Here is a 14,775-nt window from a genome sequence, read left to right on the forward strand (position 1 = left end):
CTCTCTTTTGTAGGAACTATTTGACCTCTTTTCTGAGTTGTACCATTTATCCCCCCTCGAAGATCTTTAGTTTTGGTGGATTTTGTGGAAGTTCTTAAGTCGATTCTATGCAGTATACATGATGTATTATGTTCAAAACCCTTTTGTTTGATGTTATTGTTCTCCACCCCTGAAGGAATCCTCTTATTCAGCCCCCTACTGGTGTTCTGTGTTGGGCCTTGCCCCTGCTTGAGTCACCTGTTTGATGTCCTGACTCCTTTGGGGGAGCTGGCCTCTTCCCCTTGCCCTTCTTCCATAGGGCTGCCTCGCAGGCTGTAGCCACTTCTGGTATGCTATTGTGCTGCATGGCTTGATGTGAACTGCTTTGGGCTGTTCCTGTTGTCCGGCTCTACCTATGGGTCTTCTGCTTGGAGTTCCCCTTCTGAAAGTGCCCCTACATTTCAGTGCTCCCACTGACTTTGCTGTCTCATTATTCTTCTATATTTGTTGAAGCGGGTCATTCACTGCTTAGCAGAACTGAGTGTCTCCTGTGAAAAGTACATTGATTTTGGAAGCTTGTAGCTCCGGTTTTGAAACCTGATACCCTGAGCTAGGCGTTCCTCCTTAGGGTTGTTCCTGTGCACATTTATCTGCTGGCTGTATCTGCTGCGGACTTAAGGCATGCGTTTGCAATATTTTTTACCTTCTGAAATCACTGCATTGGCCCTTTTGTAGTATTCCTCAGGTATATGCTGCATACGACTGGAAGAAGATCCAGAAGTTTGAAGGCATTTGGAGCAACTCCATATGATGAAGAGGTGCATTGTGGGAGTTGTAGTCCCCAGACCTCAAGAGGCAACCCAGTGTCTCTGAACCCTTGGCTGGTGCTATGGACCACTTTTTTGAATCAAGAAACACTTCTGAAAGCAAGGGTAACAGTTTTACCTCGTGAGTGGCCTGAACACTGGACTTTGTCCCTGTGCAGGGTGACCTTTTTTAAGCCTTTGAGCGCTAGTTGCTTCTATGCGCTAGAAAACATTAATTCTTTAAACATTCATATCTCCAGTTCCCCTTACCCGATTTTAATCACTGTGGTGTAATTTTAAAGATAAAAATATACTCTATTTGTATAAATTGGTATTGGATTTGTATTGTTTTTTGTGTTTTGTTTATTTACTGTTTTGTGATTTTTAAATGCTTTACATACTTGTCTCCTAAGTTAAGCCTTGTCGCTCATTGCCAAGCTACCAAGGGATGAGCTGGGTTTAATTTATTGAGACCTAACTGGACCGAAGTGGGGGTTAGGGGCCCATTGCTAGGTGAAGGTACTTACCTGCCCTTACCAATAATTCACTTTCCAACAAAAACCCTCTATTTCCTCACATTGTTCGTGCCCCTAGCAGTCCACGAGAGCTATCTTTCTTTGGGTGGCAGCTTCTCTCTCCATCTTTCTCCCCACAAGTCAATCCTCTTACTTTACTTTTCTGGCAGTGGCCCTGTGGATGTGGAGGTGTTGTTTCTTTTCCTTTTGCAGCTACAATAATAAGTGAGTCTGTCGAAACATTGCCCATTATATATTTTGGTTCCTGAGTGGAATGCTTGTACTTCTTTTCTACTCTTGGTGTAACTGCCCCTGCAGTGGATAGCCCACGGAAAGCTTCCTTCCCTTGATCAAGGATGCTAGCTAGGCAGCATGGGTAGATATAAGTTACCCTTTTGTGCTGGCAATAAAGTCTTGGGGAGAAAGTGTATTCCTTCCTTCTCCTCCTCTAGTTGGAATCCATAGGTCTCTGCAACCCTCTCGATGTGGCCGTTGTAGAGGGATATGCAGTCTAGTGGTGTCTTACAAAAGGGTCTCGGATGCTAGATCCCTTGACATAACAGGTAGAGTATTCACCCCCAAGGGGTTACTTACAATATTTCAAGAAGAACAAAGTGTGATTCCAGAGTGATCTCAAATCTGGCCTTCAGGGATTTGCCAAAGCCGTGTGTGGTCAGGTGTGATAAGGCGTATGAAAGTATGACAGAGGAAATACCCCGGGCAGGTGAGAGACAATTGTTAATCTCCATCAGGAAGCCTCACAAAGCTGTCTCCTCGCCTACCATTGCTAAGAGGTTCAGTGGATCATGCAAGAAACAGATATTGACACAGGGAAATTTGGGGCACACTCTGCTAAGACCTTTTCTCTTGGGGCCTGGTTAAAGAATATGTTGAATGCTGTGGACTGGTCTTCAGATTCTACCTTTAGGAGGTTTTACTTTAAGCCAGTTGTAGACGTTGTCACACTAGTGGTCACTAAGCTATAAACTAGCATAATCTTCCCCTCTGGCCCTGACATAGAACAAAACATTTTCTAGCTAATGTAACTGAAAGTTTAAATTCTATTAAGGACAAGGAGGGGTGGATAATTCCTCCCAGGCAAAGCTGACAATTTTCCCCCTGCACTTTTTAGGAAGTATGACACTATATTTACGGTTAGTAGCAAGTAGTTTTGTTATGATTGCTTATGAGAACTGCATTATGTTGAGTAGGGTTTATGATGTAACACGTTCATACTGTATTACTGTGGCACAACTTACAAGGTTGGACATGTTAAATGATTAATTCATTAGGTTTAATTAACCCTTTACAACCATGGAAAGTTCATTTTAGGAAACAAGACTTCTAAACAGGAGTAGACCGGGACGAAGGATGGTTAGTTGTTGCAGGAAGGAAGAGAAAACATCATGCGAGAAGGAGGACTATTATGGTCATTCTGTGTTGTGACTGGATATTATGTTGTTTTGTTTTTTTACAGTTCTCAAAGGTCCTGGGAAATGGAGTTTATAGTAAATTTGAATTTGCCGTGGCTGTCTGAGAAATTAAAGGAGATAGAAAAGCATAAAGTGGGAACCAATAGTAAAGCCAACCGAACAGTTGCATGAATTGTCTGTCAGTAAAGATAATAAATGTAATATCTTATTTAAGTTCAAGCTTACTTAAGTAATAAAGTGTGAGAGTTAAGGATGGCTTAGAATGGCAGGGTAATGACACGAGTTGAAGGTGGCACATTAACTCAATAATTTTTTTACTTTGTTTTTATGGTGAAACCACTAGTAAAATATTAGTCAACCTCCCATTCGACTTAAGTGTTTTAGTAATTGGAAATATTTATATACCTATATTACAGAAGTGAGAGTATGATTAGGTTTCATTGAAAAAGCATTTTTGTTTTGCTGATAACGTTGGCACCTTTTGTGCTGCAAACCTAGAAAAAGACCTACGGTCTGGAAGTGCTTTGTTTAACCACTTAAGTGGCATCTCTGCACTGGCACGTCCTTCTTCGATGTGCTGGGTCCCTTTGTGTTGCTGTTTTGTTGAAGTTTGACAGGTCACACTAAATCCTCCAGAACTTTTTTCCAACAAAATATATTCAGGCCAATTTTGCCTCTGTGTAAAGGACCCCAGTGTGTGTTGCTTCCCCTGGAGGGAACTGAAAAAACAGTCAAAATGTAGCAGCATTCCTGTTTTTTTTTAACATGGAGAAAATGTGCAATAAAAAGTGTGAAACCATTCGGTGAACCTTGAAAGCTGTACATTTCTGATAAGTAGATAAAATTTGTAATTCGGCAAGGCATCAATGGTGTAACTTGATCATGGTTTTCCTAAGGAACCGAATCCTGAAATTGTTGAAATAAAGTGCCTTTGTTGTGTAGGAGGCAGATTGCACAGTAAACGCACTTTATGGCATCTGAGTGAGTGTTTGCTGGTTTGGCCAGAGGGATTCATGAAGATAACGGGTTATTGTGCCAGTCACGCTGCATCCACTATCAAAAGAGCACCCATCACAGCAAGCTGATTTCTTATTTGATATATTATACACACACACACATACGTGTATGTACACACAAACATAAACAGATGCACATTGTACATCAACAATTATAATACATATTACTCTTATATGAATCTGTATGCATGGTGTATGCTATGCTGTTTTTTATGTGCATTAGTTATAAACAAAGCATTTATAAGTATAGCCAAAACACAGGTGGTTAGATCCTGTCTGTGAGATAGAATTACAATAGCTATGATTCTTATGTACTTTCACAGTTGTTTACTTCAGTCAACTGAACTGAATTTGAGACAATGAACAATTTTCTCAAATCAAGCGCAATGTACTCTGATAATACGAAAATAAACCTTTGTGCTGTGGAACTGTGTTTATAAGTAGGTTTGTTGAAAACAACGTGCTATTTGGTTACATTTATGTTCACTGGCAAGGTGTGTATGTATAAATATAAAATAACAAAATCAGAATTCGTGGAACCCCTTACTAAACAGATGTTAAATGTCTACAAATCCATTCACTTCAACAAGGAGTAATAGACACTGGCAAAACCAACAGTTTATATCTTGGTAACACTTGTTTGCTTTGGCACACTTTATGACAACAACCATTCAAAGATTGTCATCTGTGGCAACTGGATGGATGGATGGGAGACAAGTTACCGCAGATACACTTGTGGCTGCGAGATGTCTGTGAATGGGGCGCGGTGGAGGAGGCCCATATGTGCCTCACCCGTACAGATGACAAAGCGGAGGAAGAGCTTCTGGCGTGGGGCTTCGTCCCTAATAATTTCACTGATGATGCTGATCCCAGCTCTAGTGATGGGTCGGACACCGAGTTGTTAGGAGCTTATGTGAACCCTGTTAATTTGTACAGCAGGTGACGGCCAAGTGGGGTGTTCTGTGAATTGCAGTATATCTGAATATTAGGAATGTGTCTTGGACTAATTTTTTCACCAGGCTATGTTATCTTTACTTTTTGTGCCACTCGTGACCCACAAATCATTGTATTTACTTACTGAGCATGCCAAGGTCTAGTTTTCCGGACATCGTATTTTATTTGAAATGTAACCTGCTATTTTTTTATTGCACTACTGGGCTCGTGTTATGTTTTCTGAAAAACTCAATAAAACAAAGTTATAAACAAAAAAGATGGTCATCTGTGTGTGGGCAGGCATGTACACGCAGCTGTAGCAATCTTTGGATTTTTTTTGTCATAAACTATGACAGAAATAATTCCCAGATTGCAACCTGTGATCATCAGCAGGTGGAAGGTGTGGGGGAGAGAAAGTGCAGACAGTGACTGAGTGACTGGCAGTAGAAAGCCAGTTGAGTGGGGTTTGAAGTGGCGAGCGAGATGGTAGGGGGCAGGAAGGGAAATGGAGGGAGCGCACAGTTGTGCTGCCTTGAGCTGCGGAGACAACAGCGAGGAAGAATTGGGCAAATAAAACAGTCCCTCAGGCACTACAAGACAAGCACATCATAACAGATGAAAGGACACACAAACACAGAAAATAGAATTTGGTGGTAGAGCCAACAGGCCTGTGACCTAATCTTTGATGTGACTGACAACAGTTAAGACAATGGCTGTGAGAGTCAGACTGAAACAAGCTATTCTTTGAAGTAGGCTGACCCAAAGGCCAGACTAAATACATTGGCAACAACAGGTATTTTGGCAATAGAAAAACGAGATCTACAAATGTGTATGCAACCTGGGTGTATGTGCTGATTCCCCACGTGCCTTTGAGCTCCAGAATGCCGTGGTTAAATATTCTAATTTCCATCTCCAAATGCTTTCCTACTTAACTTCTCTTTGGTGTTGCACGTGATTTTTTTTTTTGAGCTAAGTTACTGTATTTCATTCAATCTACATATGTTTTCCAAGAAAGGAGTTCCAGGATAGGAGTTTCATTCAAAACAGGAAGCAGGTAAGCATAAGCGGCGGGGAAGGAAGGTGGGGTGATGAACGCTGCATGCCGAGTGCTCTGCTTCCATGGCAACAGCCAGGCATGTATAGGGGGTGCTGACAGTTGCCTATCGGGCTGTTTCCGTAGCATCGGCCCTGACTGAGCACGGGAGGCGTGGGATGTGCTAAAGGTTGCCTGTTGGGCACTTTGCTTTAACAGGAGCTGCCCACGCGAGCATGCGAGGGCAGGAGGACTGACATTTGTCCACCAGGTACTCTGCTTCTCCGGCAGTGGCCTGGGGAGGGATGGGGGCTGAAAGTTGCCAACTAAGCACTCTGCCTCTGAAGCGGAGGCCAGGCGTGATAGCGGCAAGCGCGGGGTACTAAAAGTGTTGCACATGAAGGGTGAAAGGGAAGGTGGAGAGAGAGAAGGAGGAGGTACCTGAGGGAGACCGGGATCACAGGTTGGGGACTGAGAGGGGCAAAGTGTAGGTCCACTTCTTACATTATCTGGACAAAGTGCAATGGATATGATGCACAGCCCATCCAAGCAAAGGCAAGTCATGAAAAATACACGAAAGCCAATGGCTAAACGAGGCTGACCCAAAATCCACCTCCTCTGCACTACTGCTTAGATGTGTACACTGTTTAAAGCATTAGTAACATTAAGACAAAGACAGAGCTAAAATTGCCTGTAGGTAGGACCTATAAAGGAATGTATATCTGTGTGGTCGAGCACTGGTGCTAGAAAATCACCTACAGGTCAATTTGCAACTGTGAATGACATTTCAAAATATAATCACCTGGGCAAATGATATTGTTCAAACCCATATGGAAGTTCCCTGCCTGACAATGAAACCAGAATACATACTTACCCGTGCCACTGCCCTGTCTGAGAGGTACCCGGCTGCAATGCTGCCCACAAGGCCACCGACCTCCAGGGCACTCATGTAAGAACTGCCTGGGGTAGAAAGAGAAGAGTGTTACTGTGGGATGATACAAGAGGAAGCAGTATCTTACAATGCTTTATTCAACAAAGGGCTACAAGGGGTGGGCACCAGAAATATAATGTAGAAGACGAGTGCTAATTAACAAGGACATTTTGAGACTGCAACAAACTTCAAGTATCAGGTAAAGTGGAAAGTAGTCATAACACCATGAATGTGTCATGGGAGAAGAAAGTGGGATTCTAAAGGTATTCCATTGTGTGGCCCCATTCTAAGTTCCTCCCCAGATAGCCTTTTGGCAGGACGTTATCCACTAAATAATAACTGCATCTGCTATTATTTTTGTAATACACTGGATTGTGCAGCAGGATTCGAACGTGTGGTTTCAGTGGGGCATATTCAATAGTTTTTTATGAGTCCTAGTAGGTTGAAGGAAGGATGACAACATGAGAGAAGTATTGTTAAGATACAGGAGTGCGCTGTGCAGGCATGCCAAGCTGCTGAGGAGGAGCTGGAGGTTTCTGGGAGGAGGGTAGAGTATCAGGCACTTTCTGAAAGTAGGTTGGAGTTTGCCGCAGAAGACCTTGAGACCTTATTTTAAAGGGGATAAAGTACTGCATCTTTAATACAGAGGTTTTACATTGTGTTAAGAATGTTTCTTGACAATGAGGCACAAATTGACTACTTCATTTGGTAATCTTTTGTTGCAAGAAGTTCAGCTCTTAGGTCTTTCCAGACAACACTCAAATGTTGGGCATTTCTAAACTCTCCTAACATATTGGGTTCTAACCGGCTGCCCCTCCGAGCCGAGATTCGGCAAGATTCCACTCAAATGTCACAGGCAGCTCAGTTCCTACCATACCCTATTGAGCGGCGGGGCTCTCTGACTCTCCACTCGTCTTGTGGACTCTGCCAATCCCCACTTGGACGTTGTGTTATCCCAGACTGCACTCAGATCACCAGTTTTACCAATCACCATTCACATCATGGGTCTTTCCAGGTCTTACTTGGAGTTTGTATTGCTCCAAACTCCGCTCGGATGCTGTGATGGATCAGCATTCAGATTTATTAGTTACAGCAGTCTCCAGTCACTGAAAGTCAGTCTCAGTAGAAACCCTCTCTGAAAAGCTTGACACTGTGCCTACATCCCAGTAGCCACTCTCAGCTGGCCTCTGTGAAGACTGGGAGACTGTGGGCACCTTCGGGGTGAAAGCCTTTGAGGATATCTTGAAGAGCCAATCTCAAAAGTATCTTTGAAGTACCTTTGAAGTACAAGTCCTTGAGGATATCTTTGAAGAACCCGTCACGCTGGGTTTCTTTGTAAAGGCCTCCTTAGTGAATACCCTTGAGGAGTGAGTCTCAGTGAGTACTTCTGAACTATATTTATGTAAGTAGTAAAGCGTTCACATCCAAGTTGAGCTTCTGAGAAGAATACAGGCAAAATCACTGCCACATTAAAATCCACCACCAAATGTATGAGAGAAAGATAGAGGGAAAGAGGGAGATGCAGACCTTAAGTAACCCTGGGAGACAGCTGCTGGAAAACAGAAAATTGGTTAGGGAGCAGTTTAAGGAACCAAGTGAGAGGAACGGTCGCCCTCCCACCTCACCATCTCACCCATAAGCGCAGACTGTTCTTTGTCCTGTATCAGGAAGAGCTGTCCCCAGTCTGTGCAGCAGGTCTTTGCCCCAAAGACCACCAGGTAGCCCCAACAAAGCAGCCATAGATAGGGTGACAACAGGAATTCTTTCAGTGTGCTCTGGTCTCCAGATGAGTCTGCAGGGGGATACGGTCAGTAATGAAAGTCATTCTTAGTACATACAATTATTGATCTATTATTGCTAATCATACGCACACTATGAATAAATTATGCAACAAAAGCCACCACTTTAAACACAAAACACACATTGCTCTACTCAAACTACTAAAACCGGTGGCAGAAGCCAAAACGTTGAATGCCTCCATGTGCTAAAATGCACGTATGAGGGACTGGGAATGGCAACCAACTAATAATGACCCAGCTCAATATACCAGCCAGCACACAGGCAAAATATTATCACCCTCAGCACCTCAGTCTAACCATAGATACATGCATAGTGCTTAGAATGTTTTGTGTCAGACTTCAAATAATGTACTTTATTTTTTAAGCACATCCATTGTATAGGCGCATAAGGAGATTTGCTCAGGGGAAATATACATTGCTCAGGGTTCTATAGACTTCTATATGTGCGTGGGCTTCTGTCGATTGGTTAGACCAAACAGTAGTTGTAGCCCACTGTAGGAAAGTTCATGTTTTCCATGTGTGCCATTAGATTTTACACATCTATGTGCCTGGACTGCTGAGGTTTCTGATCGCTGGCTAAACACAGTAACAACAAATTGGTATATCTGACTTTTCTGTGAGTAGCAGTGAGAGTGCACATACTACAAAGGGGGATTAAAAGTGCAGTACCACGTGTTCTACATTATATTGTTTGCCACCCACTTGTGGAGCCAAAACATAGTATGTGATCAGGGCAGCAACAATGTTTTATTATAGACCAGGCCTAAGTGTAGGATATCAATCTGAACTCATTTTTGGTTTGACCTTGCTAAATCTGACATGAAGGAAGTTGGCAGTCATTGTGGCTTGTACTACTAAGGGTGATCTGCATGAAGTCTGAGCCAAAGTCAGACAAGGAGCATTATGCCTTTAGGTGGAATGTTCAGGGGCAACAGTCCAGGTGGATTCTTGAAAAGTGAAAGGGTCACACATTGAGCAGAATTCACTAAGAAGGGAACAGATAAAGTGATCAGAAAGGTTGTGCTTCACTTTAATAATGAACGTGTGGATTCTTAATGGAGCAAGAAATCAAAAAAAGAGGACATCTTAGCCGAAGGTCCTTGTATCCGTTATGAAAACCGGGTAACTATTACTTTGTTGCATAAGTTTGTTCCATACGTCTCATCAAATGGATCGTGTTATAAAGGAAGGGGACTATAGATTGTGCCGTAATAATGATATGATTTGTTCAGACAATTCAACCAATTAAGACTAATGTTGGTAGAATTCATGGCTGCCTGGGAAGGGACTGAGTAGTGTTTCTATTTTCCTCTGAATCTTTTGCTAAAAATTCTTTCAGCATCAGAAAAACTGATCTCCTGCTGCTCCACAGGAAGAAAATGTAATAGATACTTGAAAAACAACCATAACTATTGATCTGGACACCTGCCTGTGGTTTTGATTAGAGTGAGAAAAAGCCTCTCATCCACCTAAAACCTATGGATCTGATGCCCAATGATCATTCAATACAATTTTAAGAATATTTGGAGCACCATAAAAATGCAAACCCTTTCCTGCAAGTGCTAAAAGTCTGGACTTTGATACTGTTTCACCTTCAGAGAATCAGGACGATGTCCCAATACAACCGAAAAAAAGGAGCACCTTTAGCAAGCAAGTTTCGTGGTTTGTCTGGCTCTACGTTTGTTTGCAAGAATAAAACAAAATTTGCTCTCACTATTGGGCAGAGCAGCATTATTTAAAATAATGGCATTGCCAAGATTTCTGTATATGTTGCAGAACACACTGTTCCCAGTGCCTGATGACTACTTCCAAATGAATAAGGCTGAAATTAGGAAGCTACTTTGGGATGGCGGGCCTCCCTAGATTGCCCTAGACAAACTGACCTGGGGTTGGTATGACGGGGATAGCACTGCCTGATATACAGCAATATTATTGGGCATCAAAACTTGCGGTCATCAACCAATTGGCCAATTGCCCAAAGGATGAACCGGCATACAATATGGACCATTATGTGCTGTGTTCAAGGGGATATGTGCAGCCCTTTACACCTCAATGAAACACCAAACCCTTTGTGGGCCCACAAAGCCACCAATCCAACTATGGCACTTGGCATATAGTGCACTGGGATGGAGGAGTAGACTCACCCAGGCCACCCCACTGTGGAACTCCGAAATACTGGCCAATCGGGGCAACACCAAGGCTTTGATAAGTGTGACCTGATATGCCTCTTGAGGTTCAGGGATCTCTGGACCCGGAAAGACATAATTCCCTTTTCAGACTTACAAAACAAATATGACATGTCCTACACAGAGACTTTCTGCTACATACAAATAAGACATGCCCTGAGGGCGGTGACTCCTAGTGGAGATTCCTCCCCCTGAGTCGTTGCCCTTGGAAGATAGACTACTAGATGAACACATCCCACGCAGGGCGATCCCTCACACTTATCAAAAACTGGTCAGTAACCGGCCTGATTTACTACACAGCCTGCAAGAGCGATTGGTGATGGACCTGGGAGAGTTGGCTGACAACGAGTGGTCCGAGACCCTTGCCTCCCCCAGAGAGGTTGTCATTAGGGCTAGGTTTAGAGTGGTTCAACTTTAGATACTGCATAGGGTCCATTTCCTCCTGTACAATACTCTTCCAAATTGGATGGAGAACTGATACACATTGTTGCTGGGGCTGCGGTGAATTGGGTACTTTTTTTTCATATCATATGGAATTGTCCACTGATACAAACGTTTTGGGACTTAATGGTGAGATGCATGTCTGTGGTAAGCGGCTGTAACCTGCAAGGTTCTGCTAAAGGGTGCCTTTTTAATGTGTGGAATACAATGGACATCATATGGACCAATATGGATACCACTAGGGATAATTATTGCAAAGAGGAATATAGCTAGGCCCTGGGGTGTGATGATAGTGCCGCAATTAGAAGAATGGAAGAGAAACATGGACTGGTGCATGGTCGCTGAAAAAGTGATATATGAAAGTAGGGGATGTCCAAGAAAATGGGAAAAGATCTGGGGCAAATGGAACACTTATTGTGCACCTCCCTGCTCAGCCCAGGTTGGGTCGGAGATGACGGTGAACGGCTCTGAAGTTGGGATGGAAGACTCCTGAATATAGGGGAGAGTCGTGGCAGAGTGGAATGATGCATTAACGATTACATGTGGAACAGTCTAATAGAACGATATATGTGCTGACTTGCTGTGGTGTTCGTATTTCCTTGTTGTCTGTTGTAATTGCAATAAAAAGATTTTATTTAAAAAGAAAATACAAAGACAGGGATTCACCAACAAGGTATTCAACTTTGTGGGTCCCTTCCTCTTCTGGCTCCCTGTCTTGCTGATGGGGTTTGACCTACTGAAACGTTTGTAAGCGTGAAGGTAAATAGCACCAAATTCAATTAAATCAATCACAACACGAGCTGTTTGACTCCAGTGCAATCTAGAACCTAGAACCTGTTTTACTGTAGTCAAAGCACTCTTGCCAGAAGCCGTTTTGCTGCAATTAATTAACTTACTTCGAAAAATGTCTTAATGTAATAAAAACATTCCCAATGGCAGAAAATACACTTCGTTGAAATCAATGTAACTGCACCAGGAGCTTCACTGCTGCAGTGTCAACAATCGAGCTGTTAAACCGAAATTCACTCAGGGAGCTGTTAAACCGAAATTCACACAGGGAGCTGTTAAACCGAAATTCATACAGGGAGCTGTTGGGCTTCAGTGAAGCCAATTACACCAAGGGTTGTCTTAGTGCCAAGGGTTGTCTTAGTGCAGTAAAATGAATTACACCAGGAGAGGGATTCCTGCAATTAATTCAACTGCACTGTGAACTGTTTTAATGCAATTATATCGTTTTAACACATAAACATTTTACTGCAGAGAAATCACGTTCTGGCTCGTTTCACTGCAGTGAAATAAATCACACTGAGTGGTTTTGCTGTGAAATCGGATTGAAAAGTCTCCTTTCAGCTGATTCACAAACAGGCACTTAGGGCCAGATGTATCACAGGATTTTACCCATTCTGTGTCTATGGGAAAAAGCTTTCGTACTTATGGCCCTTAGTGATTAGAATCTACCGTCGGCTAGCCACGTGTCAAAGCCCAGGCATATCGCCACTCGCCGCGGGAAGGTGCCTTTTCATAGCAAACGGATCTAGCACTCATTAACCAGTCCTCTGTGCGCCGGGGCACAGTCCACAGAAATCACAAGTCAGCAAAAAAACAGGCCCTCAGCAGATGTCGGTAGGCAGCATTTCATCACGGCAGAACTCAAACAAGAGCGGTGGGAAATCCAAAACTGGAAAAACGTCCCCTGTCCTTTGAGACGAGATACAAACAACCCCTACTTCAGGCTTGCCTGTGGCTTCTGATCATCAAAATCAGCCTCAAATGACTCCTAGGCCCAGTTTGACATATATTCAACAGCAAGATAAAGATAGGTTATGCACTCAAATCATGATTTCTGCTCTAGTCCCACATATGTCATGATAGCAGCCCCTAAACACAAGGATCAGACGTGTTATACCTCTAACACAGGCACCAGCCAGCAGCAGTCGACATATATTACCTCAGTGACTGCAGGCGTGAGAGGCTGGTTCAGTTTCTCACAGGAGCAAGAGTGGTTTGGTGACTTACAAATCAGTCGCTCATATTATCTACAGTGACCGGGGGCGCGGGGCTCGGCACACAGGGATCAGGGGGTGGTTATATAACTCATAGTGGCAGGTTTCTGAGTAGTGCTCATAAAAGAGGGCTGTGACTAAAGGCTCTACTACAACTACACTACTGTGCCTATCCTTACACAAATCAAAAACAGCTTGTAAACCGTGGGCCTGATTTATGAAGTATGCGCCGCCTTTGCATCATTTTTGACACAAAAGCGGCGCAAATTTACAAAATATAATTGTGTTTTGTAAGCTTGCGCCGCTTTTGCACCAAAAAATGACGCAAAGGAGGCGCAAACGTTTCATAAATCAGGCCCTGTGTGTTTACTCACAGCTGAAAAAATAGCTCAGCCAGTCTCTTCTCCAGTAGGTTTTTACAGCGGTGCCAGTTTTACAAAAGAAGCCATTCTCAAAAACAGACACATCTACATCCCACAAGTGCACATCCATTTCCCCTCTTCGACTCGGAAAAACTCACTAAAAAGCTGCTTAAGTGTTACACATTTGAAACAGTGCCCCCTACAATGTTTGTTCATGGCATCATGGGTATGTTACCGTGATGGCGGCGGGCCACACATTTTTTTCCAAAATCTAATTATTGACTAAAAGAAATGCTGTATGCATACATAAGTGGCGCATAAGATTATGAATGGATGCACAGAGGCGGTGGCGATAGTGACTGATCAGTGGCAGTACATCACTGATGAACAAAGACAGATTGTAAACATGCATTATTTTACATGTAGTATTGTGTTGATAGCTTGAACAAGAAGGTACTGCAAAATGTCAGGAATCCTTCATTGTGCAACCTCCCCAGTGCACAAGTCCCTATGGGCGTTTTCCGCCCATAGAAATTCCGTTTCTCATTCGATATTAACTGAGCACTCCACGTTGCTTATAGGCACAGGGCCTACTTTTTGAAAAAAAGTAGTTTTCGGACCATGGTCTTTTACATGAAATATATGCCTCTTCTGGCATGTGTTCATTTGATGCAATCAGCTTCGCTTCAATCTTAGTGTAGCCACAGTGAAAAATATTCAAGGTTCCAGTCCTTTCAAAAGCAATAAATATTTTATTGTTCAATTAAGTATTCTTAAAGGTGAGTTACAAAACAAAGTAGGAAAAAATGTTTGAGCTTCTGCAACCGTTGTTTATTTTTACGCTTCGGTTCTTGGATCCCGATTCCCTCCTCTAGGAAAATTGCCAAGATTAACACAATGGACCCTGCAGAAAAAACCCTCCCTCATTCGGTCAATCTACACCTCAGTGAAACACTCATACCTGCGTTTAAGATTGCCATTTTTGCTCCTCCAACCCACTCCTACTCGATGGCTTCATTTCCACTACGATGGTCATAGGAACAGTGCTGGAATGGAAACCAAACTCAGCCCTGGCAAAATATTCTAATCAGCCACATATTGCTGGAGGTCCCGATCACAATTCGGTATAAGAGATTCATAGGTTGGTAATGCATTTTTTCTTGCTCCAAAAACAGCCCACAGGGAAAATGCCATAGAAATCGAATGGCCAGTTCATTCCTACAAAGAAGAATGTGTACCGCTGCATTTCGAGAAAGAGAGAGATGGAAAGAGAGATCGAGAGAGAGAAAGAGATGGAGAGTTCGACACAGAGAGAGATCTTTCTTGGCTAAGTGTCCA

At 43.0% G+C, this 14,775-nt stretch overlaps 1 protein-coding gene across 5 annotated transcripts in view; it reads right to left on the minus strand.

The window, feature by feature from the left end:
* Window positions 1–14,775, minus strand: part of SLC37A4 (solute carrier family 37 member 4) — a 151,991-nt gene that overhangs the window by 17,669 nt on the left and 119,547 nt on the right. For all 5 annotated transcript variants that reach the window (XM_069224802.1, XM_069224801.1, XM_069224804.1 and 2 more), the window contains 2 exons: window positions 8,280–8,438; window positions 6,590–6,675 (listed from right to left, as the gene is read on the minus strand). In XM_069224802.1, coding sequence (XP_069080903.1) covers window positions 6,590–6,675; window positions 8,280–8,438 — 245 coding nt within the window. The remainder of the gene's footprint in view (window positions 1–6,589; window positions 6,676–8,279; window positions 8,439–14,775) is intronic.

Source organism: Pleurodeles waltl, chromosome 3_1 (genome assembly GCF_031143425.1).
Source record: "Pleurodeles waltl isolate 20211129_DDA chromosome 3_1, aPleWal1.hap1.20221129, whole genome shotgun sequence".
Lineage (NCBI taxonomy): Eukaryota > Metazoa > Chordata > Amphibia > Caudata > Salamandridae > Pleurodeles > Pleurodeles waltl.